The following is a 26,923-nucleotide window of genomic DNA, read 5'->3' as shown; positions in this document are numbered from 1 at the left end:
GAAATCTCTTTTTCAAAGAGAATTTATTTTTTCCGTTTTTCTTACAGCTCAGATTTGTGACTTCAAGAATCAAGATTTATCACAAACACTTGGTAAATAGACTTTGATAGGGTTTAGAAGTTTAAATTCTTGTAGAATCAACTTCTTGACCCTTTCAGGGAAATTGTCTCTTAAAAAAACCTTTAGATGTAGAATCTCACAGAATTCGAACAGTGCAGAAGGAGGCCATTTATCCATCGAGTCTGCACTGACTCTCCAACAAGGCATCCCACCAGGCCCTATCCCCATAACCCCACACATTTACCTTTCTGATCCCCTTACCCTACACACCTTGGGACAATGGGACATTTTAGCCAATTGGCCAATTAAGAACATAAGAACATAAGAAATAGGAGCAGAAGTAGGCCATCTGGCCCTTCGAGCCTGCCCCGCCATTCAATAAGATCATGGCTGATCTGTCGTGGCTCAGTTCCACTTTCCCGCCCTCTCCCCATAACCCTTAATCCCTTCTCTTATCAAAAACCCATCAACCCGCTTCTTAAAAATATTTAGCGAGGCAGCCTCCACCACTTCAACGGGCAGAGAATTCCAGAGATTCACCACCCTTTGAGTGAAGAAGTTCCTCCTCAACTCCGTTCTGAACCGCCCCCCCTTTATCTTGAGGCTGTGCCCCCTAGTCCTACTGTCTTTTTTGAGCGGGAAGAGTCTTTCCACCTCTATCCTATCCATCCCATTCATCATCTTATACGTCTCAATGAGATCTCCCCTCATTCTTCTAAACTCTAACGAGTACAAGCCTAGTTTATTCAGCCTCTCCTCATAGCTCAACCCCCTCAACTCCGGTATCAGCCTAGTAAACCTCCTCTGCACTCCCTCCAAGGCCAAAATATCCTTGCGCAGGTGCGGCGCCCAAAACTGCACACAGTACTCCAGCTGCGGCCTCACCAATGCCCTATACAGCTGCAGCAAGACCTCCCTACTTTTATATTCAATCCCCCTCGCTATGAAGGCCAGCATCCCATTCGCCTTCCTGACCACCTGCTGCACCTGCAGGCTGGGTTTTTGCGACTCATGCATAAGGACCCCGAGGTCGGACCTAACCTGCACATTTTGGACTGTGGGAGGAAACTGGAGCACCGAGAGGAGACCCACGCAGACATGGGGAGAACGTGCAAATTCCACACAGTCACCCAAGGCTGGAATCGTACCTATGTCCTTGGCACTGAGAGGCAACAGTGCTAACTATAGCGCCACTATGTTGTCCTCACGGTCAGAAAGCTTTTGAGAAACATCTGCACATAAACTTAAGAGATCTTGAGAATTAGGTTTGACAACACGGGGCTCCTTTACAGCAAGGTTATTAATAGCCCCTTCTGCAGTGCAAGACTCTAAATCCAAAATAACCCGATTCCCAGCTGGCTCGTCAACATACTGCTCCAGAAACCCTAAGCACTCCAGGAATTCACCCTCCAGACCATTGTTATTGATTAACCTAGTCTATGGACAGGATTTTACGGCCTCAAATCAGCGAGACCAGAAACTCCCCCCTGAGGTTAGTGGACATTTCTGTTGTCCACCCCTCACCCACTCCGATTCCGTGGTGCGTGAGGCAGCAGAATTCAGGAGTATGTACAAATCAAAGTCACCCATTATTACTATGTTATACACTGACAGTATAATCTGGAAATTAGATGCACATACTGTACGCAACATTACCACTGTTGTTTGCTGATCAATAAACAACACCCACCAATGTTTGCTGTTTCTTAGCTCCACCCAAACTGATCCTACATCTCAATCCTTTGTTCTACAACCCTCTTGTACCAATCTCATACTGATCATATCCCTTAAGAGTGCTACCCCACCTCCTTTTCCATTTCCCTTATTGCTCAATATCCCTGGACATATGAACTCCAAATCTTGGTCAACATGCAGCCATGTCCCCACTTACAATTAAATCATACTCATTTATCTCAATTTGTGCATTCAAGTCATCAACCCCAAATACTATGTGTATTCAGATAAAATTAAAAAAGCAGAATTAAAGGCACTCTATTCAAATCCTATTTCACCGTATTATCTCTACAATGTAGAAGGGGGCCATTTGGCCCCTCAAGTCAGCACCAACTCTCTGAAACAACATCCTACTCGAGCTGAAACCCTGCCCTTATCCCTGAAACCTGCGCATTTACCATGTCCAATCCACAATCCACGTAATCTACACATCTTTGAACCGTGGGAGGAAACCAGAGCACCTGGAGGAAACCACACAGACACGGGGAAATAATGCAAACTCCACACAGTCACAAGGCCAGAATTAAACCTGGATCCCTAGTATTATGAGGCAGCAATACTAACCATTGTGCCACTATACCCCCGACGCTTCATCTGTCTTCTATTTTTGCTTTCGTGATGATACTTTACTTTTAAGAAATGTATTTGAATCATGTATCTTGTGCAGAATTTTTAAAGCAGTTTATTATCAATGCTGTTTTGTCTGTACATGGCAGTCTTTGTTGTTACTGCAGCATAACTGATCTTAATTGCCACAATAGTTGTTTTAATCTGGACTAATGCAGGGCTATTTTAGTGTTTTCTCCTGGGGTTTTTCAGTGTGGGGTTTGATTAGGTTGATTGATAGTAAAATCGTGTGACTGGGCAGAGCTAGGATTATACAGAGAAATCAAGTTCAGTTTGCTGCTTGGGGTCAGAAAGAGACAGAGGTCGCTTTCTCTATGTCTCTCTTTCTCTTTGAATTTTGTGACTGGGATCTGCAAGGAAATGTGTATCTTTCTCTGAGACTGTTAATTGGGGGTGAATCTCTTTCTGCTGTATAAGAGAGAGAGTCAGAAGCCAATGCGTTTCTGTATCTGTCCATGTAGCACCCACATGAGCATATCTGTTTTGTGCTGATTCTGAAGAGGGATTTATGTCTATGAGGATATTGCTTACACTGGAACTATAGATATGAATAGCTGCTAAAAAGCATACTTTGTCATGCATGCCACCCAATCCAGGCAACATCCTTGTAAATCTCCTCAGCATCCTTTCAATAGCTTCCACATCCTTCTTGTCGCCTCACTACAAGAAGGATGTGGAAGCTGTTGAAAGGGTGCAGAGGAGATTTACAAGGAAGTTGCCTGGATTGGGTGGCATGCCTTATGAAGATAGGTTGAGGGAGCTCGGTCTTTTCTCCCTGGAGAGACAAAGGATGAGAGGTGACCTGATAGAGGTTTATAAGATGCTGAGAGGTATAGATAGGGTGGATTCTCAGAGGCTATTTCCCAGGGCTGAAATGATTGCTACGAGAGGACACAGGTTTAAGGTGCTGGGGAGTAGGTACAGAGGAGATGTCAGGAGTAAGTTTTTCACTCAGAGGGTGGTGGAGGAGTGGAATCGGCTGCCGTCAGTGGTGGTGGAGGCAAACTCGTTGGGGTCTCTTAAGAGATTTCTGGGTGAGTACATGGGATTTAATGGAATTGAGGGTTATAGATAGGCCTAGTAGGTAGGGATATGATCGGCGCAACTTGTGGGCCAAAGGGCCTGTTTGGGCTGTGGTGTTCTATGTTTACATATTTTAATAGGTAAAAGTTATTATAATTCTTTTTGTTATATTCTAACTGTATTCTTAAATAAAGTTTGTTTTAATAAAAGCTTCCTGGTGGATCAATTGAGTCATACCTGGAGCAAAACACCTTACGCTCACCCTAGTACCAAAATCAAAAAAGTTGGGGTCTCGGCTAACTTTGTAATACGTCTTGGAGTTCCTGATCTGGTCTCTAACATTTTCTACTTTTTTTCAGTTTTGCATCCTTCAAGTCTGAGCTCCATCTCAGTTTCCCATCGCCCTGCTAATTTAGCTTAAACCTTCCCCAATAGAACTCACTAATGTCCCTGCGAGGATGTTTGTCTCAGTGCTGTCAAAACGCAGCTCATCCATCTAATACAGGTTCCACTTGCTGCAGAAATCTGAGGCCCTCCCTTCTACACCAGTTCTCTAACCATGTGTTAAATTGCTCAATTTTCCTATCTTTATATTCAATCGTACATGACAAAGTAATTCTAAGATTAAAAGTTCTGCTTTTCAATCTCTTTCCCAGTAATCTGTTTTCAGGACCTCATCCCTCTTCTGACCCAAGTCATTGGTACCAACATGAATCATGACCTCTGGTGTCCACCATCTTCTAGAAGAATGTTCTACAACCACTCTGTGACATTCCAGGGAGAAAAAACATACCATCCTGAAGTTCCATCTATGACCAAAGAAACGCTTGCCTATTCCATAAATAACGAATCCCCTATCATTATTGCTCTCACCCTCTTTTCCCCCCGCCCTCCTGGACAGCTGAGCTACCCATGGCCCCACAAACTTGGCTCTGACAAACCAATGCCTTCATCAACATCCAAAATAAAAACCGATTAGCGAGCGGGATCTCAAGGGACTTCTCGTAGCTGCCTGGCTTTTTTGAACTATCTGGCAGCCATCCATTATCCCCTTTCTGCCTCCATGCTTCTAAGCTGTGCTGTGGCCATTTCTCTGAATGTAGAATCCTTGTAGCTCTCAACTGACAGGTTCACAATGATTACAACTACAGTTCAAGCTCTGAAACTGAGACTTCAAATATCCATAACTTGCTGCACATGATCATCTAGGTTTAGTGTTCACGACTTTCTACGTAGGACAGGATATGTATTTATAGCAGGTGAGCTACTGTGTGATGCCTTAACTTAACTTACATCAACTTTATTTTACTTGTTTCAATTTTATTTTACTTGGCCTTCACTTAATAAACCTTATCATTGTGGTAAAACCTTATTAAAACTGATAAATTTACATTTTGTGAGGAAGAATGATGGGCAATATAAACAAAATTGTACAATTTGAAAGGAAGTGCAGGTATAGAGAACAAGGGTTTGAAAAACATAAATCCTGGAAGTTGATAGGAAAAGTTGATAAGACAGTTAATAAATAAAGGGACACTTAGCTTTAATAAAGGCATGGTGTACTAAAACCAGAAAGTTATGATAAAACAATATAAAATCAGTTTATGTCTCAGCTGAAGTTACATATTCCATTCAGGGCACTACATTACAAATAATATCAAAGAACAAAGAGAGTAGAGCACAGGAACAAGCCCTTCGGCCCACCAAGTCTGTGCTGACACAGTTACCTCTCTAATCTAATATTTTCTTGCCTCTACGTGGTCCATAACCTTTCGAGAATCCTGAACTAGGACTCCCAAGTCTGTTTAGGCTTCCAGTTGTTGAATTCTCTCCCCATTTAGAAAATAGTTTACACTTCTATTCTTGTCAGCAAAGTGCATAATCTCACATCTCCCATGTTGAATTCCCTGCTAGGTTTGGGTTCTGTAGGCTCAGCCTTGTCTGCAGCCTCCATCCCATAAGCAGCTCCACTGGAGCAAATCCTGTTGTGTGAAGTGTGGACTCATAGTCAAAACAAAACTTATGTCAATTCAGTCTCATGGATGCCACTGATTGTTTTCTCATGCTGTTTTCGAAAATTTGCACCGCTTGTTCCGCCAATCCATTTGACAACAGGTGAGAAAGGTGCTGTTCAAATGCGTTGGATAACTGTGAGAGAACACAAGTTTTGGAAATCACTGATGGTAAAGGCCATGATGTTATCAGAAACCAGGACTTCTGATAATCAGTGCGTGCAGAAACTTTGTTGTGATTTCTCTACGGTAGCATGAGAGGTCATGGAGACCATGTGGTGTACCTCCAACCACTTGGAATATTGCCTAGCCAGCATTTTCATCTTTGGTACTCCAAAGTAGCCATCATGCAGTTCTACTAATATCAGGTGCCACCCTGGGCGAGGGACAATGACTTGGGGCCCTCAGAGAATGGTCCCGTCCTCAACACTGAGCTTATCTTAGCCAGATGGGGTTTCACTTCTTTGCTTTGACAAAGAGTCATTTGGACTTGAAACATCAGCTCTTTTCTCTCCTTATAGATGCTGCCAGACCTGCTGATATTTTCTCTCTTGGGGTTTCGTTTCTCCTGTGGGTTGTCCTTGGAATTCACCAGGTAGGATCATATGCCTTATTTTGGACAAGATTGAATCCTTTTGTGCCCAGGCCTTAATTTGCCTTGCGCACATTAGCAGAATCTCCAAAAAATTTAAGGTCATCAAGATCTAATGCTGGTATAGGAGCCAGTCTTGTGGGCAACAGGAGGCAGCTCAGCACATCAGCATTGGCTATCCGGGTTTCAGAGTGGTGTTCTAGACTGTATTCAGAGGCTACAAGTAACGAAGCCTCACATTGTATCCAGGCAGATGCAATAAGGGAGATAACGTTATCTTCTTTAAAAAGACCCAATAAGGGTTTATAGTCAGTAATGGTTATGAAACGTCTACTGACATATTGATGGAACATTTTCACACTAAATACGACTGCCAAATCTTCTTTTCTCAATGTGAGAATACTTCCACTCGGCATCCAAAAATATCCTGGATACATATGCAATGGGCTCTTCCATCTTGTTATTCCAGCAGTTTGAAACTACTACCCTACTTCCGTATGAAGAAGCGTCACAGGTCAAAACGAGTTCTTTCTTCAGGTCAAAATGGACAAATAAATTAGATGACAATAGCTGTCATTTAACTTTGTCAAAAGCCCCCAGGACCACCTTTGGCATTTTTGCACTAGGGTATGCAAAAAGGCTAGCATAGAAGCCAAATTTAGGATAAATTTTCTATAATTACTAATCCCAAGAAGGCTTTTAGCTCTGTGGTGTTTGTGTTTTCTTGATAGCCTTCATCTTATCCCCTACAGGGTGTAAATCTTTGCCATCTACCCGATAGCCTAAGTAGGTCACTACAAATCATTTGAAAGATGCATTTTTCCTTTTTCAAGTATACTCCGGCTCTTGAGAATCTTTGTAAGATCTCTTCTACGTTTGCCAGGTGCTCTTGTTCCGAAGCCCCAATGATTGGGACATCATCCAAGTACACCATCACTCTGGGCGGCCTTGAAGTAGGTTCTCCATAACTTGGAATATGGTGTGTGCTGATGTGACCCCAAAGGGTAAACAAGTATATTTGTATAGTACTGTGCATGTTGATCACCACATATTTTCAGGAAGACTCGTCCATGGAGAGATGTTGTTACTGTCCAACTTGGAGAACGCCTGACCACCTGCTATCTTACATACAGGTCTTTGATTTGGGGCATGTGTATCTACAAATGTTTGGAAACTCAAATGACTTAGTTTATAGTTCCTACAGGGACGAACCGACTTGTCAGTCTTAAAAACGGGGACTGTAGGTGCAGCCCATAATGTAAGTGGCACAGACCTTATTATATTTAAACTATCAAGGCACCCCATTCAGTTTCCACCTTCTCTAACAGGGACTATGGGACTGGTCCTGAAATATTTAGCTGTCATTGTATCACAGTCGATGTAGAGGTTTGGCTTTGGTTTCTTATTTTTCTTATTCCTTCTTGGAAAACTCTAGGGCATCTACTGATATAGTATTGTATAGTCCCTCCCTCCACACCTAGCTTGAAGATTTCCAACCAGTTCAGCTTGATCTGCTGAAGCCAATCTCTTCCCATATGTATTGGTCTTTGCCCTTAAAAAACAACAAGCGGGAGATGAGCTGATCACTGCCTAAGTAACTGAGCTATTGTGGTCCCTTTTATTCATAAGGGTTCCCCATGTAGGTGGTTCGTCTGGCCATCGTGCCTTCTAAACTCGAAAGTTGGATGCTAGTTTTGAGGTGCATGCATGTCTGTTCATCAATAACGAAGGCCACAACTCTTGCCTATATGTCCATTTTCAAAGGATGACCATTCACCAGTAGTTCTACCCCTAAAGAATCAATCTTTGTTGTGATGATGCAATTCAGTTGTAATGCCCTGTTTCTGGAAGTGGGTATACCTGCTTGGTAGGTTTAAGAAGCTTGTTCCTTGACTGAACAGCTTGAGTTTTGCCTTGGCTGTGTCCTTCGGCAATGCTTGCAGTAGTTCATTTGTCTGGTATCCAGACCCTTCTGGAATATATTCCCTCTCAGGGCCATCACTGTCTTTCTCAACTGTCTGGTGGTGTTATTTGAGCTCAAATGTTGGAAGGGCCGTTGTGTGACGTGTCCGCTCGAGGCAGAGGGGGATCCAGAGGGCGGTTGGTTCCTGATCCTCAACGGTGAAAATATTTCAGGACCAGTCCCATAGTCCCTGTTAGAGAAGGTAGAAACTGAATGGAGTGCCTTGATAGTTTAAATATAATAAGGTCTGTGCCACTTACATTATGGGCTGCACCTACAGTCCCCGTTTTTAAGACGGACAAGTCGGTTTGTCCCTGTGGGAACTGTAAACTAAGTCATTTGAGTTTCCAAACATTTGTAGGTACACATGCCCCAAATCAAAGACCTGTATGTAACACCCTGTTTACACAAGCAATCTCCATTTAAGTAATTAGTGCACCAAACATTGGGCTTTACATTTGAGAAGAGATCGTTAGGTTCTCCATATATAGAGATCAGCGACTGGGCATTGTTAGGAAGTGGTTAGTACTCCAGACTTTGTGGTCTCTATTTAAGCGGTCAGTACCCCATACATTAGTCTCTTATTAGTATCCCACCATTATAACCTCAATCTGAGAAGGGGTCAGTGCCCCAGATATTAGAATTTCTATTTGAGCACAGGTTAGTACCCTGGCCCTTAGGCTCTCCGTTTAAGAAGTGGTCAGTGCCCTGGGACATTAGAATCTCAATTTCACCAGGTTAAAGTCCAACAGGTTTATTTGGAATTATGAGCTTTCAGAGTACTACACCTTCATCAGGTGAGTCCTGATGCACCAACCTGATGAAGGGGCAGTGCTCCGGAAAACTCGTGATTCCAAATAAACCTGTTGGATGTTAACCACTTATCACTGTGCCCTCGCCAGACCAACGCTGGCAGCTCTACGTTACAATCTCCATTTAAGAAGCGGTCAGTGCTCTGGACGTCGGGGCTCTCGGACGAGGTAAGACACCAGCGGCCTAATGGCAACTGTCGACGAACTTTACTCAGGACAGGGCGCTGACAAAACTCGAGCGGGGTAAAGGGCTCGGGGCCAATGATGGCGGAAGGGAAAAGAAAGAAAAGGTGTTGCCGACCCCAGCGCCGGGCTGACACTTACCATTTTCACCGTTGAGGATCAGGAACCAACCGCCCTCTGGATCCCCTCCGCCTCGAGCATACACGTCAGACAACGGCCCGCGCGCCGTCACTATGGAAACCGAACAGCAGCCCGGCCATCTTTGTGCGGGGCGACAGGGAGACTGGGCCCGGCTGTAACTCAAACCATACACTCAGAGAGAGTGAGATCGTACTGTGTGTTTCACCTTGTGTAAGGAGAAGTATTATTAAATAAGCGAGCGCAATTCTAACAAGGGCGAGAAGCGACCCATTGGTACATAGTGCACAAAATCATTCCTTGATGCTACAGGACTGGGCTTCATCATCATTTAGGTATTGGGATCCTGGGCTTATAAATAGGGATTTTAAAAAAGAAACCCAAAAGCAAGAAAGTTATGATCAACTTTGTACAAAACACTGGTTTGGCCTCAAGTTGTATCCAGTTCAGGGCACTGTGCTGTTAGAAAGATGTGAGATTGAGACAAATCAATTCCCATGAAAAATTAAAGGGACAGACACTTCATTGGTGCCAAAACTTAAGGACCTGGGCTTTACCAGAGCAATGAGAACAGGGATTAGGGATGGGGAGCAGGAGAAGTGGGCTGTCTACCAAGGTGTTAAGAATGTGATTGGAGGGATGTGTGCCAGAGCTGAGAGCTGGGCAGGCTGTCACATGTGTGAGAGTAGGTCTGTATCCCCACCTTTCAAGTAGAGTAAATTTCCTGTGAGCTTCAGTTAATGGTTGCTGCTTTATAATGCAGCTGCTTTAATGTAGTGGGTGAAGCATGTACAGCTCCCAAAGGTTGCTGGCATGGCTTTGTGGTGGCAGGTCAGGTTGGTAGAGATAAAAAGCAGAAGTGTAGGAGACTCAATGACAAAGTTGCCATGACTGGAGAAATATTGAGCAGGGTTGAGAGAGAGGGATGCAGAATAGGAGTGAGGTGCATGAGGGAGTTGGCATGGCATAGCATATGTGGGGGGGAGGGTTTCAAGATGGGAGGTGGATGCCATGAGGAGGAGGCATAGGAAAAAGTGGGAATGGGAGTTCAACCGAGGGGAGAAAAGTTGTGGGGGGATTGGAATGGCATTTAGGTGGTACCACCTGGGAGTGAGGGGAATACGTTGAAGGTATGGATGGGAGAGAAGAAGTGTCATAGGAAAAAGGGTGGGATGATCTGAGAAGGAAATGGAATGGGACAGGAAGGGCATGAAATGGATGCCACTGGAAAGATTTTTTTAAATTCATTCGTGGGACATGGGTGTCTGGCTGGCCAGCATTGATTGTCAATCCCAAATTGCCCTTGAGAGTTAACCACATTGCTGTGGCTCTGGAGTCAGATCAGGTAAAGATGACAAATTTCCTTCCCTAAAGAATATTAGTGAATCTGATGGGCTTTTCCAACAATTGACAATGGTTTCGTGGTCATCAGTAGATTCTTAATTTTGGATTTTTTTTATTGAATTCAAATTCCACCTTCTGCTGTGGTGGCATTCTAGGTCCCCAGAACATTAGCTAAGTTTCTGGATTAATAGTATAGCGATAATATCGCTAGAACATCACTTCCCCTCAATGGAATGGAGATTTAAAGAAGTGCTGTTTCAAAAAAGGTACTAATGTCATAAAATGACAGAATCCCATAACTTGTTTTTTTTTTGTCTTCCTTCGTCTTAATTTTTTTTAGTTTTATTTATTAGTGTCACAAGTAGGCTTACATTAACACTACAATGAAGTTACTGTGAAAATCCTCCAGTCACCACACTCCAGTGCCTTCTTGGGTATACTGAGGGAGAATTTAGCATTGCCATTGCACCTAACCAGCATGTCTTTCGGGTTGTGGAAGGAGACTGAAGCACCTGGAAGAAATCCACGCAAACACGAGGAAAATGTGCTGATTCTGCACAGATGGTGACCCAAGCCAGGAATCAAACTTGGGTTCCTGGCACTTTGAGGCAGCACTGCTGCCACTGTGCCGTTGCATCCGCCCCCCCCACCCTGTTTTCTATGTGTATAAAATCCCAATGTCTGCTTCTATCTTACGCATTTTGACTCTTAATAACCAAGCAGCATGTGTCTTTATTCTTCCTACCTAAATTTGATTTGATTTATTATTGTCACATGTACTAGCATAGACTGAAACGTATTGTTTCTTGTGCGCTATACAGACAAAGCATACCGTTCATAGAGAAGGAAACAAGAGACTGCAGAATGTAGTTCTCCAGTCATAGTAGTGAAAGAGATTCATTCAAAAGTCTGATGGCAGCAGGGAAGAAGCTATTCTTGAGTCGGTTGGTACGTGACCTCAGACTTTTGTATCTGAAGAAGGTGGAAGAGAGAATGTCTGGGGTGCGTGGGATCCTTAATTATGCTGGCTGCTTTGCCGAGGCAGTGGGAAGTGTAGATAGAGTCAACGGATGAAAGGCTGGTTTGCGAGATGGATTGGGCTACGTTCATGATCTTTTGTAATTTCTTGTTGTCTTGAACAGAGCAGGAGCCATACCAAGTTAAGTTTTTAAAGTTTATTCATTAATCACAAGTAGGCTTACGTTAACAGAGCCGTGAAGTTGCTGTGAAAATCCCCCAGTCATCACACTCCAGTGCCTTTTCAGGTATACTGGGGGAGAATTTAGCATTGCCAATGCACCTAACTAGCACTTCTTTCAGAACGTGAGAAGATAGCAGAGCATCCTGAGGAAACCCACACAGGCACGGGGAGAATGTCTGTGTGGAGTTTGCACAATGCCCCAAGCTGGGAATTGAATCCAGATCCCTGGCACAGTTAAGCAGCAATGCTGACCACTGTGCTACTGCGCCACCCTGTGATACAACCGGATGCAGCTATGATACAACCAGAAAGAATGCTTTCTATGGTGCATCTGTAAAAGTTGGTGAGCCACATAACTGACATGCCAAATTTCCTTAGTCTTCTGAGAAAGTAGAGACGTTGATGGGCTTTCGTAACTATAGAGCCGGCATAGGGGGACCAGAATAGGTTGTTGGTGATCTGGACACCTAAAATCTTGAAACTCCTGACTTTTTCTACTTTATCCCCGTTGATGTAGATCGGGGCATGTTCTCCTTTACGCTTCCTGAAATCAATAACAATCTCCTTCATTTTGTTAACATTGAGGGAGGGATTATTTTTGCCACACCAATTCACCAGATCCTCTATCTCATTCCTGTACTCTGTCAAATCATTGTTTGAGATCTGTCCCACAGGTGTATCGTCATCAGCAAACTTGAAAATCGAGTTGGAGGGGAATTTGGCCACCCAGTCAAAGGTATGTAAGGTTTATCTCAGCCTAGTTTTCTTTAAGGACCACAACCCTTCTCCCTTCAGAGAGAGAGACAGTGAAAGATGGACATGTGGGAGATCCACAGCCAGTGCGGATGGATAAATACAGACCAAAGAGCCAGGCCTGGAGCACTTGCCTTCAGGAGAGAGGCAGAAAGAAGCATGAGCACCTTGAGTTTAGTTAAACGCTGACCAGTCACGTCACTAGAAAGTGGTGTGGTGATTGGCTGAAGAGTATTGCTGCTTCAGAACTGAGTCTAAACAACCATGAATTTTAAAAAGAAAGTAACAAACGAGTAGCTGGTGAGTTGCATCTTTTGTTCTTTACTAAGGTTTATTGCCACTTGTAAGGTGTACTTAGCATTGGTAGGGTTTTTCAGTATCAGTAAGGTTGATTAACACTAGTGCATTTTATGAGAATTATTAATGCTTTATTAGTATTGGTAAAGTATATTACCTGTAGTAAAGTTTATCCACAATAACATGTTTATCAATGAATAAATAGAACAATGGCAGGGCTGCTCCAATGTTGAGAGTGCACATCCTGTGTGATGTGAGGACTCCAGGTTATTTCCATGTCTTAAACAACAATTTGTCCAGGAAGTGTCATTAGTTACAGTAGCTTGAGCTCTGCAGTTCAGAACTTGAGCGGTAAACTGAGAGCTACATTGCAAGTATGGTTATCAATGTGTTCACCTGACTGTTTAAGAATATGCAAGGGGAGAGAGAATAAATGTCAGGCAGTCAAAAAGGAACAGACAGGAAGATCAGGTATGCTCTGGGTGTACAACAATGAGAGTGATGGTTCATTTGGGGACTCTTTGGCACCACAGGTGCTTCAGCTATATCAGAGATGGTGGGCTGGGGTGGGGGGAGGTACAAGGAAAAATGTAAGAGCAATGGTGATAGGGGATTTGATACTTAGAGGAAATAGATCGGCATATCTGTGGCTGCAGATGTGAATCCAGGACGGTGTGTTGTTTTCCTGCTGCCAGGATCAAAGATATCACTGAGGGTTGCAAAGCACTCTGAGGGGGTTGGATGAACATGGTCTACGTCGGTACCATTGTCAAAGGTGGAAAGAAGGACGTTGTCTGAATTTAGCGTGCTTGGTTTAAAAAAAACTAGCAAGCAGGCCCTCAGAAATAGCAGTCTTCAGACTACTCCCATATCATGTACAAATGAGTACAGGAATATGACTGGATAAGACAGATGAATGCCTAGCTGAAAAGATGGTGCAGGAGAGAGGGCAGTGGAACCAGCACTGGGGTAACTGGAAGCTGCATAAGCTGAATATGTTGCACCTGAACAGTGCTGGGACTGATATCCTTGTGGGGAGTTTTGCTAGTACTGTTGGAGAGAATTTAAAATAATGCAACAGGAGTTTGGGAACAGGCGATAATATATGTGGAGAGGACAGAGCTAATGTTTTGAATGTGGATGACCCTTCATCATTTCAAAACTACTAGGGTTTGACTTTGGGGAGATTGGGTTAATACTGGTGAGGAGACCGGTATCTGGGAGTTGACTTCAGGGTACTGCAGCCAAGTCGTTGGAGGTGGCATGTTGCCAAGGCTAACTGAAAATCCTGTCAGTCATCAGTATTCCATTGCAGCTGAGAGCAGTTAGCTCTAACTCAGTTGACATGCTTGGAGTCAAACTAGTCACGCAATTGTGCCCACTCAGGCATTGTGTGTGTGTGTGTGTGTGTGTGTGTGTGTGTGTGTGTGTGTGTGTGTGTGTGTGTGTGTGTGTGTGTGTGTCCTACTAATTGCTGCTAAACATTTAACCTTCGTTGCACTGACTTTGAACATCAATGACTGCCTGTACCATTGCCTGAATATATCTCCTTAAAGAGTTGATACTGACACACTGCCAAGGAGAACTGTCCCAATTCTTGATTATGTGCTGATTTGCATATTGATAAATGCCTCCAACCTCGCCCTCCTCTCATAGATCATGTTGAGTGTAGGACCATGGAGTGAAGTTTCAGAAAACGCCTGTGCCTGAGATGAAAATAAGTGGTCTCACAACACCAGGTTAAAGTTCAACAAGTTTATTTGGTAGCATGAGCTTTCGGAGCGTTGCCCCTTCATCAGGTGAGTGAAGAGTTCAGTTTTCTTCACTCAGAACACTTCACTCACCTGACGAAGGGGCGTCACTCTGAAAGCTCATGCTACCAAATAAACTTGTTGAACTTTAACTTGGTGTTGTGAGACTACTTGCTGTGCCTACTCCAGTCTAATGCTGGCAACTCCACAACCTGAGATGAGAGCTCGGGATTCAGTGGAGTGGCCAAAGCTGTGGTCAATCAGTCACGTGTCATGTGGAAAGGGAAAAGGGTACTATGTGGGTTGTTGCCAAAGCAGAATGCAAAGTAAGCACTGGGAATCAGTATTTTGGCCAGGACATGAGTCAGTGGGCTTTTCGAGGCAGCTTCAGATGATGAATGGATGAAGAGTGGTCCTTGGGAGACAAATGCTAACTGTCAAGTCTGTTTCTTTGATACTGCAGTGAGGAGAATATATGGAACATTGGCCCTGGAGATTGCGCTGTCGTTCATCTTGCTTAAAGGCAAAAGTCAGAGAAAACAAAAGTAGTTTTAAGTAATCTAATTTGTATATTTGTGTATTAGGAACAAGGTATAGCTTTAAGTAAGTTTAATTTGAGTTTCTGTGCAACAGCTAAAATTTCAGGTCATGTTAAAAGAAGGTGTTTTCTGTCTGTGGGTTTTGGTTTCATTTCAAACCGTGCCTGCATTGTATTTAAAGGGTTTAGATGCGAAAACAGACTTGATGTTTTCAGGGGCCACTCTAGGTTAGAAAAAACTTTTGAGTTTAGTTTTTAAGCTGAACACAAGCAGCTGGACAGGACCAGTGAACTATAAAAACAGATTTTGCAACAGAACAAAACAAAGCCCAAGAACCAGGGAGCTGGGACAAAAAATACGTCTCGGGAAAATATTTAAATTAAAGGAAAAAAAAAGAAGTTGAACAAGGTCCTGATGGGTTACTTTAAAAAAAACAGAGAAAGGCTCTGGGCCAAAGAAGCAGCTGCAGTAACCAGATTTAAAGTGAGCAACCAGACACCAGAGGTAAATCAAGAGTTTTGTGACATCTTAATACAGCCTATGAAGCAGTAGTATTCAGTTGGCATAGCTGAATACCTGAAAGATCGTGTGGAAGCTTGATTGCATGCGGCAATCCAAGGCAGAGGAATACTGAAAGGAATTGAAATCCTGAAAGTGGATTCTTGGTGAAGGCATTTGGGAGAAGATTCTAGGATGTTGAGCGTCTTGAGTGTTTTTGGAGCTGCGTTAATTCAGGCAAGTCAAACATATTCCATCACACTCCTGACTTGAGCTTTGTAGATAGTGCTTGGGCTTTGATGAGTCAGCTACTTACCTCAGAATTCCCAGCCTCTGGCCTCCTTGCAGCCACAGTACTTTTATGGCTGATCCTGTTCAGAGTCAATGGTAATTCCCAGCAGGCTGATAGCGGAGGATTTTGCAATGGTGTACCAGTGAATGTCAAGGGGAGATGCTTAGTTTCCCTCTTGTTGGAGATGGCTGTTGACTGGTGCTTGTGTGGTGTAAATATTACTTGCCACTTTTCAGTCCAAGCCTGAATGTTGCCTCATTCTTGCTGCATATAGATATGGACAGCTTCAGTATCTGAGGAATCATGAATGGTACTGAATATTGTACCATCTTCCATAAATATTTCCAAGTCATTGGATGAAGCTTCTTAAATTTCTGTAGATTTTTTTGATTCCATAAATTTAAATCTATTCATAAATCAGATTAATTAATAAACATTTCAAATAATGGTTAAATAAACCATAGTAGAAATCAACCAACTGCTTTCCAATGAGCACCTGTGACCATTACAGTTTCTCTATCCTGTATATGAAGCAATAACATAGTGAAGGTATATTTAACTGCTGTTTTTATTGTAGTATGTGAAGCACATGTACTCAGTATTCAAGTTCTCATTTGATTTGAAGTACACAAAGATTGTAAGACTCCTGAGATCTGAAAATTCTATTCCTTTCCTGCCACAGCTCTATAACTGTAACTCAGGTAATGGTAGGTTTAAACACCTGATGGTCGCTGAGGCATCAATAAGCTAAAAAGCTGCATTTCATCCCAGAGTTCTTTTCCTTTCCATGAGATAGCTGCCTGAAATACACAAGATAAAATGGTTATGTGGGACAAATTTCAATTAATTGATCTGGAATTGAAAACTACTTTCAGTAACGGGACCATAGAAAATCATAGATTGTTATAAAAATCCATCTGGTTCATTAACATTCTTTAGAGAAGGAAACTTGCTGTCCTTACCTAGTCTAGCCTACATGTGACTCCAGACCCATAGCAGTGTGGTTAATTCTTTACTGATAAGGCTAAGCAACCAGTCCTTCCCAAGAGCCATTACAGATGGATAACGTATGTTGGCCTTGCCAGCATAGTGGAAGAATTCCACAGTGGAAGAATTTTTTAAAATGTGAATTCCAGTGTGAGAATATTCTTAACTATATTGGGAACAAAAGGACATCGGAACATAGGAACAGGAGTAGACCATTCAGCCCATTGAGCCTAATCTGCCATTCATTATGATTATGGCTGATCAGATACTCCAATGTCTTTTGCCCACATTATCCCTACAACCCTTTGCATTATTATTAATCAGAAATGTTAGAGATTAATAACTCTTAACCATGTGTGGGGATAGGAAAAAGCAAATGTGGTGGTTGAATGGGGGTTGGGAAAGTGGGATAATTGCAGGAAAAAAGGAGGCATCACTTTGGTTGAGAAAAACTGCCACATATTTGTTTTATGTCACCAGATATCACATCTGGCTTTCCGTAATCAAGTGACTATTTCTCTGGAGGCAGTTCTTAAAGCAGTTCACTGAAGACCTTTCACTGTGAGAATGCTGATAAAGTTCTGCACTCTTTAAAGGTGATACTGCCTCATTTTTGGCAGTTAGGAAAGTCAGAGGGTGTAGAGAATCCAACAGAAGTCTCAAAATGGTTTTTACGCTGGCTTGATTTCCAAATCAGATTGTACCCACCAATGATGGGAGACTGGGCAAAGAAGTGGCAGATGGAATACAATGTGGGGAAGTGTGAGGTTTTGCTCTTTGGTAGGAAATATAGAAGCGTAAACTATTTTCTAAATGGGGAGAAAATTCTGAAATGAGAAGCACAAAGGGACTTGGGAGTCCTAGTTTAGGATTCTTTTTAAGGTTAACTTGCAGGTTGAGTTGGTAATTAGGAAGGCAAGTGTCAGCATTCACTTCAAGTGTTAGAATGTCAGCATTCACTTCAAGAGGACTAGAATACAAAGGCAGGGATGTACTGATGAGGCCTTATAAGGCTTTGGTCAGATCTCATTTGGAGTATTGTGAGCAATTGTGGTCCCTGTGTCTGAGGAAGGATATGCTGGCCCTGGTGAAGGTCCAGAGGAGGTTCACTACAATGATCCCAGGAATGAAAAGCTTGATATATGAAGAATGTTTGAGGACTCTAGATCTGTACTTAATGGAGTTTAATAGGATGATGGGGGATCTCTTTGAAATTAACAGAATATTGAAAGGCCTGGATAGAGTGGATGTGGGAAAGATGTTTCCATTTGTAAGCAAGACTAGGAACCAAAGGCATAGCCTCAGAATAAAGGGATGACTCTTTGGAATTGAGATGAGGAGGAATTTCTTCAGCCAGAGGGTGGTGAATCTATGGAATTCATTGCTACAGAATGCTTTGGAGGCCAGGTCATTCTATATATTTAAGAAAGATAGATAGATTCTTGATTGGTAAGGTGATCAAAAGTTATGGGGAAAACTTGAGAGAAAGGGGTTGAGAAACTTATCAGCCATGCTTGAATAGTCGAGCAGACTTGATGGAGCGAATGGTCTAATTCTGCTCCTAACGTAAGAACATAAGAAATAGGAGCAGGAGTAGGCCATCTAGCCCTTCGAGCCTGCCCTGCCATTCAATAAGATCAAGGCTGATCTGAAGTGAATCAGTTCCGCTTTCCCGCTTTCTCCCCATAACCCTTAATTCCCTTGTCTATCAGAAATCTATCTATCCATGACTTAAATATATTCAATGAGGTAGCCTCCACCACTTCAACAGGCAGAGAATTCCAGAGATTCACCACCCTTTGAGTGAAGAAGTTCCTCCTCAACTCCGTTCTAAACTGCCCTCCCCTTATCTTGAGGCTGTGCCCTCTAGTTCTGCTATCCTTTCTAAGCAGGAAGAATCTCTCTACCCCTACCCTATCTAGCCCCTTCATTATCTTCTACGTCTCTATAAGATCCCCCCCTCAGCCTTCTAAACTCCAATGAGTACAGACCCAGTCTATTCAATCTCGCTTCATAAGCTAACCTCCTCATCTCCAGTATCAGCCTGGTGAACCTTCTCTGCACTCTCTCCAAGGCCAAAATATCCTTTCGCAAATATGGAGACCAAAACTGCTCAAGTACTCCAGCTGCGGCCTCACCAGTGCCCTGTACAATTGCAGCAAGACCTCCTACTTTTATATTCTATCCCCCTCGCTATAAAGGCCAACATTCCATTCGCCTTCTTGATCACCTGCTGCACCCACAGACTGAGTTTTTTGCGATTCGTGCACAAGGACCCCCAGGTCCCTCCGCACTGTAGCATGCTGCAGCTTTTCACCCTTTAAATAATAATCCCTCCTACTATTATTTCTACCAAAGTGGATAACCTCACATTTGCTAACATTATACTCCATTTGCCAGGTCCTCGCCCGCTCACTCAGCCTATCCAGATCTCTCTGCAGACTTTCTGCGCCTTCCACGCAATTTGCTTTTCCACTCATCTTCATGTCATCAGCAAATATGGTTACCCTACACTCAGCGCCCTCCTCCGGATCGTCTATGTAAATGGCAAACAGTTGAGGCCCCAGCACCGATCCCTGTGGCACTCCACTAGTCACCAACCGCCAACCAGAAAAGCACCCATTGATTCCAACTCTCCGCTTCCTGTTAGATAACCTTCCTCCCCTGGCTCCGCCCCTCTTGTTCCTGGCCCTCAGAGTTTGTCAGTGTCTTATGGTCTTCTGTATCTTATGGTCTTATTATAATGTTATGAAAAAAGGTGCTTGATTCTTAGCTGGAATTTCATTTTAAGATAGCTAATGTTATTTTTAAAAATATAAATTGATAAACAAGTTCACTATTGCAAATCGTGGAACATGGTTGTGATGTTACTGGACTACTACTCCAGAGATCTTGACTAACTGCTCCCGGAACACAAGTTCAAATCCATAGAATACCTTCAGTGCAAGAGGCAGCTATTTGGCCCATTGACTCTGCATCAACTCTCAAACAGAGCATCTTACCCAGCCTCCCCCCCCACCCCACTTCACCTGGCCTCCACCTCTGCTCCACCTATCCCCATAACCCCACATATTTACCCTAGCTAATTCAGCTAACCTACACATTTTGGAGTACTAAGGGGCAATTTAGCATGGCCAATCCACCTAACCTGCACGTCTCTGGACTCCACAGCAGTGAGAGGAATTTAAATTCATTGAATTACTAGATCTCAGATCAAAAAAAAGTCTTCTAGATTGTTCTAAAACCTCAACTTGTTTCTTCTTCTGAGGAAATCTGCTATCCTGGCCCAGTCTTGCCTGCTTGTGACTTAAGATAAAGCAATTTGGTCAACTCTTAACTGCTCCTTGAATTGGCATAGCTAGCCACTCAGTTTTATACAAAGAAATTGCAGTTCAAGGAGATGGCACTTATTTTTTTATGGAGCAGACTCGAGGAGCTGAGTGGCCTGCTGCTACTAACATTCATATATTCTCAAGGAGCAATTAGAGATGGGCAGTAAATGCTGCCTTTGCCAATGATAACCACATACACACAGGGCAGGGTAGGTGTAGGAAGATGTGGTGGCGTGGGCTCGTTGGGCCGAAGGGCCTGTTTCCCGTGCTGGGTTGTTCTTTGTTCTTTGTTCACATCTCCCAAATTAATTTTTAAGAATTACCTAATTTGATTTCGGCAGGAAAGTCCTCTGTTTTACAATTAGAAAAATAATTTGTCTACACATACCTCTTCAATTATTTTGGCTGGGTCATCAGCTCCTGTGTACTCTGTGTTTAAGGTAAGGACTTTTCGGGTGCCCATTTTTTCATTCTCTGCCATCCCCAGCAAGATGTAAGCCTTAGGATTAGAAACTATTTTATTCAGTAACAGCAACAAAGGAAAAACAGTAGTTTAGGAATCAACACAACATTAAGATTCTTTCTGCAGTTTGACAATATATTTAACTTTTACAACAAGTACTAAAATTTAATTGTAAGACTAGTACTTTGAATTTTCTTCAAAGCCCTTGTCTTCTATATTTTTTATATCAAGAACTGCAAAATAAAGTTCTATTTCTGAGATGGCTGAACATCACTGTGTAGAAAACAGTTCAAATTCATTCCCATTCTACTTATCTTTGGACTGTTGGACTTTAACCCCGTGTTGTGGGACTTCTTAGCAGGATTAGGCTATTGAATTGGGCGATCAGCCACAATCGTAATGAATGGCGGAGCAGGCTCAAAGGGCCAAATGGCCCCTCCCTGCTCCTATCTTCTATGTTTCTTACTGTGCCCACCCCAGTCCAATGCCGGCGTCTCCACATCCTTTTTTTTATGCAAAGCCATTTGGAATATATTCAATTTGTATACCACTTAATAAAAAAAAACTCTCAAATTACACAACTCAGCCACATATTCATGCAGAATTTAACAATGAAGAAATAATCAAGTCATTAGCTTACAAATCACTTTGTTCCAAATCAAAACCGGAGTTGCATGATATCTGAAATGAGGAATAAGATCTTTTGGTTCCTCAGCTTTTGACCTGTAAAAATGAAAGTGCTTAATTTGCATTCTATAATCTTTCTTATTTTTGGGAAGAGAGCAAGTGACAGATCCGAGCTTGGGAGTAGGGAGAAAGTGCCTGTTGGGAGGGACAGAATGGGAACAGATTTTGGAGTAATAAGGCTATCAATCAAAGGGGAGCGAGGTCAGATTTGGCAGACAAGAGGCTGCAGTCTGTTCTGTTCTTCCCAGCCCAAAAGGCTCCCACCTGCTTGAGCCAACAGCTCCAATCTCCCTTTTACTGTTGAAAAACCTGGCCATCAACTGTTAACTTTAAATCAGGCCCCTGATTAGACTGTAAGAGCCTATTTAAATATCTTAATGACAATGGGACACTAGCATGGTATGTTACCCACCCAATGTAAAACTACTGACAGGCAGATAAGGGATAGGTTGGGGACATATCCAATTTGAAATTTTCTAAAACTCCCCAGCCTTTGTTGAGAGATGAATATCAAGTCTATGCTGCTCCATGATGAATATATTAGTATGTTGGATTGTACTCCTGCACTAGAACATCGCGTGGCAGGCAGGAGAGGAAAATCTCCCCACCACTGCCCCCCCCCCCCCCCCCCCCCCCAAGATTTCTCCAAGCGCTTTACAGCCATTGAAGCTTTTGAACTCCAGTCACTCTAATAATGTGGAAAACAGAGCAACCAATTTGAGCATAGCAATGTGCCAATGGCCAGAAAAATTGTGTTTATATTAATTAAGAAATAAATATTGGCCACTGGGATGCCAAGGAGAACTCATCTGTACTATTATTGAAATCATACCATGGGTAATTTTGTAAGAGGGGCTTTTAAAGAGCTTGTCTAGTCCAGCCTGTTGCTCTAGAGCAGAACAACAGAATTCTAAGAAAAAAATCTTAAATAACAGAGCTACACCACTGCCTTTTCCAGCCTCCCTATTTTTTTTGAAATGTGAAATATGCTTCAGTATTCAAGTCCCAGCATTGCTCATCCTGCAAGTGGTGGCTATCAGGTCATGCATACTTATTTCTATCTGAAGTGACAATTTATTCATTTGTTATGAATGTTGCGTGAATTCAGATACAAAACCTTTAACTCTCTCTTCTTGCTGTTTTTGCAATCCCTGGCTTGTTGTACTCTCTGGCAGAACTTTCCAGAAAAATGGCAATGTGTCATTTCCATCATGAAAATTGGTCTGATTCCCAGTGGCAGTGCAATCTAGAATGCAATCTTTAGGCACTTAGAAATTTTTTTTTTCACATGAAACATGTTGTGCCTGAGGTGCAAAGCATCAGATTCACCTTCCTGGGGGTCATCTGAGCACTTCACATCTGTGCATGTTATGTAGCTCCACGTTATTCACTTTCATTCAAGCCAAAAGGATGGCAGCAAGATGCCCAGATTTTCAAAGGATGCCCTCACCAGACTACTGGATGTGGTGGAGGAGAGGTGGGCAATAATTTACCCTTGGGTTGGAAGGAGGCTCCTAGCAAGGTGATGATTATCAATGAATATATCAGGGAGGCGGTGGCACCAGTGGTTGGTGCCAGCAGCATGATAAACATGTTGAAAAATGATTTGATTTGATTGGATTTGGTTTATTATTGTTCCTGTTTAATCTATGGTGAAAAGTATTGTTTCTTGCGTGCTATACAAAGCATTCCATACATAGGGAAAGAAAGAAGAGTGCAGAATGTAGTGTTATAACCATAGCCATTGTGTAGAGGAAGATCAACTTCATGTGATGTAGGTCCATTCAAAAGTCTGATGGCAACAGGGAAGAAACTGTTTTTGAGTCAATTGATTTCTGATCTCAGACTTTTGTATCTTTTTCCTGACAGAAGAAGGTGGAAGAGAGAATATCCGGGATATGTGGGGTCCTTAATTATGCTGACTGCTTTCCTGAGGCAGTGGAATTATAGACAGAGTTAATGGCTGGGAGGCATTTTTGAGTGATGTACTGGGCTTCATTCACAACCCTCTGTAGTTCCTTGCAGTCTTGGCAGAGCAGGAGCCAAAGCAACTGAGATACAACCAAAAAGAATGCTTTCTATGGTGCATCTGTAGAGGTTGGAGAGAGTTGTAGTGGATGTGCCAAATTTCCTTAGTCTCCTGAGAAAGTAGAGGTATTGGTAGCCTTTCGTAACTATAGCTTGAACATAAGAACTAGGAGCAGGAATAGGCCATCTGGCCCCTCGAGCCTGCTGCGCCATTCAATAAGATCATGGCTGATCTTTTTAGGGACTCAGCTCCACTTACCCACCCGCTCACCATAATCCTTAATTCCTTTACCGTTCAAAAATTTATCTATCCTTGCCTTAAAATGATTTGATTTGATTGGATTTGGTTTATTATTGTTCCTGTTTAATCTACGGTGAAAAGTATTGTTTCTTGCGTGCTATACAACGAGGTCACCTCAAATGCTTCACTGGGCAGGGAATTCCACAGATTCCCAATCCTTTGTGTGAAGAAGTTCCTCCTCATCTCAGTCCTAAATCTGCTCCTCCTTATTTTGAAACCATGCCCCATAGTTCTAGTTTCACCTGCTGGTGGAAACAACTTCTCTGCTTCTTACCTATCTATTCCCTTCATAGTCTTATGTTTTTATAATATCTCCCCTCGTTCTTCTGAAATTCAATGAACATAGCCCCAGTTTACTCAGTCTCAGCCAACCCTCTCAACTCCGGAATCAACCTAGTGAATCTCCTCTGCACCCCCTCTAATGCCAGTGTATCCTTTCTCAAGTAAGGAGACCAAAGGACCAGGACAGCTTGTGGGTAGTCTGGATATCTAAAAACTTGAAGCTCTCGACCATTTCTACTTTGTCTTCATTGATGTGGAAAAGGGCAAGCCTTCCACTATGTTTCCTGAAGTTGATGACTATCTCCTTCATTTTGTTGACATTAAGGGAGAGATTATTGTCGTCACACCAGTTCACCAGATTCTCTGGGGGTGATTCTCCTGCCCTGCTGTGCTATTATCCTAATGCAGAGTGGTGGGAGACTCTCACATCCAGGCATGCAGGGGATTCACGCATGCATTCCTGCTGCATGTGCATCTCTCAGTGCCAGATTTTGCACTCCCCCCTCCCCCCGATGATAATGGTTTAGCACCAGTTGTGATCCTTAGATACCGATGCAGTCCATGCCCAAATTCAGCAAGACCAGAATAATATCCATGATAGGCAAGTAATATTTGTACCAAACAAGTTTCAGGGAATGACCATCTCCAACAAAAGAGGACTTTGAAATTTGATGGCATTCCATAGCTGAATCCTAGGGTTTACCATTAACCAGAAACTGAACTGGACTACTCCTATAAATACTGTAACTACAGAAGCAAGACAGAGGCTATGACTCCTGTGGAGAATAATTCACCTTCTGACCCCTCAAAGCCTGTCCACCATCTACAGGGCACATATCAGGAAGTATAATGGAATGCTCTTCACTTGCTTAGTTGAGCGTAGCTTCGACAACACTCTTGAAGCTTGACACCATCCAGGCCAAAGAATCCACTTGAATGGCATGCCATCCACAAGTATTCACTCTCTCCACTACTGATGCACAGTGGCAACAGTGTGTGCTACCTAGAAGATGCACTGCAGGAACTCTCCAAGGCCCTTTAAATAGCACTCTGCAAACCCACAACTGCTGCCAGAAAGACAAGGGCAGCAGGCACTTGGGAACACCATCAACTGAAAGTTCCTCTCCAAGCCACTCACCATCCTGACTTGGAAATATATCGTTGCCCTTCATTGACGCTGGGTCAAAATCTTCGCGCTCTCTCCCTAACAGCACTGTGGGAGTACATACCCCACAGGGTCTGCAGAGGTTCAAGACGGTAGCACATCAGCATTTTCTCAATGGTAATTGAGGGTGGGAATAAATGCCGGTCTTGCCAATGATGCCCGCATCTCAATAATAAAAGGAAAGAGAAAGCTTTGGAAGCAAAATCTGATGAGGAGCTTTTAAAAGTCTGAATTGTTTTGAGAGGGTAAATAATAAAAGGTAGTTTCCAAAAGCTAGAATGGAGGATTATGTCTGTAAAAATAAAAGGAAAGTTGGGAGAAATTTTGAACATACAGGGTTATTAGAAAGATTGCACCGTGGTGAAGTGGCTGGAACTGCTGATTCTGGCCTCCGGTATGTGTGGAGTTTGCTTGGACTGCTATGTCTGGTGGGCTTTTGGCTGGTGCTCTGGTTTTCTCCCACAGTCCAAAGATGTACAGATTTGACCATGGTAAAATTGCAACTTAATTTTTGTGTGAATGTGAACGTGTGCCCTGCGATGGAAAGAGGATCTGTCCTGGGTGTACCCTGTCTAACTCCCAGTGTCTGTCAGGATAGGCTGTGATTCCTCACAACCCTGAGTTGAAGTAAACGGTTAATGATGAAGTGAAGGATTATTAGAATATAGAATACTTCACTACAAGTAACGTTTTACTTGAGACTGTAAATAGAAAAGTATTCACAAACAGAGAATATAATCAATATGAAAATGGGATTTAAAAAGACAGCTCGAAGCGAAGAGCTGGTACAGGCACAAATTCTCAAATAATCTTCTTTTATGCTGACCCTTCTATGATTTTGTGAAAATATAACCTACAGTGAAGGAGCAGTTTACAATAGATGAATTCGCAAGACATGATTGTGCCCACTAGTCTTCAATTGTTTCTAGCCACTTACATTTGGCTTACAGTGAAAGAGAGTAAAACATGGGCCTGAATTTTTCGGATGAAAATCCTGGACAGTCAGTGGAGAACACATTCCTGCCAACTTCAACAGACCTGCTGATATTTTACACTCTTAATGTATTTGTTTGGTAGCAAGTGGTAACAGGTTAAAAGATGAAGGCATGTAAAATCACCGTCTCCAATGCACCCCTCCCTGATGAGCCTCAATGTATTTGACGCCTGTTTTGAACAAGAGATCAGCAAGACCGTACCCTCCACCCTGGAAGCCCTGGATGAATCTGTATCTGGGGTCACCGCTGCAAATGCCAGAGCAGCTTTCTTGAAGATCAACCCATGGAAAGCAAGTGGCCTGGATGGGGTACATGGATGTGCACGCAGATCCTGCGTGGATCAGGTGATGGAGGTATTCACTGACGTCTTCAACTTGTCTTTACAACAATTTGAAGTCCCTGTCTGCTTCAAGAAGGTGACTATCATCCTGGTACCTAAGAAAAACCAAGCAGCATACCTTAATGACTATTGGCCGGTGGCTCTGACATCCATCATTATGAAGTGTTTTGAAAGGTTAGTCATGGGATGAATCAGTTCCAGCCTCCCGGATGACCTGGATCCACTATAGTTTGCCTACCGCCACAATAGGTCCACAGTAGACACCATTTCCCTGGCCCTGTACTCAACCCTGGAACACCTGACAACAAGGCCACCTATGTCAGACTCCTATTTATTGACTATAACTCAGCCTTCAACACTATTATTCCCACAAAACTCATCTCCAAACTCCATGGCCTGGGCCTCAGCACCTACCTCTGCATCTGGATCCCAAATGTCCTAACACATAGACCACAATCAGTAAGGACAGGCAATAATACCTCCTCCATGATCATCCTCAACACTGGTGCCCCACAAGGCTGTAT

General features: G+C 42.9%; 2 protein-coding genes across 2 annotated transcripts in view; both read right to left on the bottom strand.

Annotated features, from left to right (window-relative positions):
* LOC145343270 (ufm1-specific protease 2-like) overlaps window positions 1-9,230 on the bottom strand; it is a 76,937-nt gene extending 67,707 nt beyond the window's left edge. Inside the window, exon 1 of the mRNA XM_080189396.1 lies at window positions 9,148-9,230. Within this exon, the coding sequence (XP_080045522.1) occupies window positions 9,148-9,150 (3 nt within the window). The 5' untranslated portion in view covers window positions 9,151-9,230. The remainder of the gene's footprint in view (window positions 1-9,147) is intronic.
* Window positions 9,231-16,525: 7,295 nt separating this feature from the next.
* The window catches only part of LOC145343554 (ufm1-specific protease 2-like), a 65,796-nt gene continuing 55,398 nt past the window's right edge, over window positions 16,526-26,923 (bottom strand). The window contains exons 11-13 of the mRNA XM_080189801.1: window positions 21,242-21,324; window positions 20,527-20,651; window positions 16,526-16,619 (exon numbers count right to left, since the gene is read on the bottom strand). Of these exons, the coding sequence (XP_080045927.1) occupies window positions 16,533-16,619; window positions 20,527-20,651; window positions 21,242-21,324 (295 nt within the window). The 3' untranslated portion in view covers window positions 16,526-16,532. The remainder of the gene's footprint in view (window positions 16,620-20,526; window positions 20,652-21,241; window positions 21,325-26,923) is intronic.

Source organism: Carcharhinus amblyrhynchos, chromosome 5, assembly GCF_965287045.1.
Source record: "Carcharhinus amblyrhynchos chromosome 5, sCarAmb.v2.hapA, whole genome shotgun sequence".
Lineage (NCBI taxonomy): Eukaryota > Metazoa > Chordata > Chondrichthyes > Carcharhiniformes > Carcharhinidae > Carcharhinus > Carcharhinus amblyrhynchos.
The sequence above is the reverse complement of the archived record's forward strand: the minus strand, read 5'-3'. Positions and strand labels throughout refer to the sequence as shown.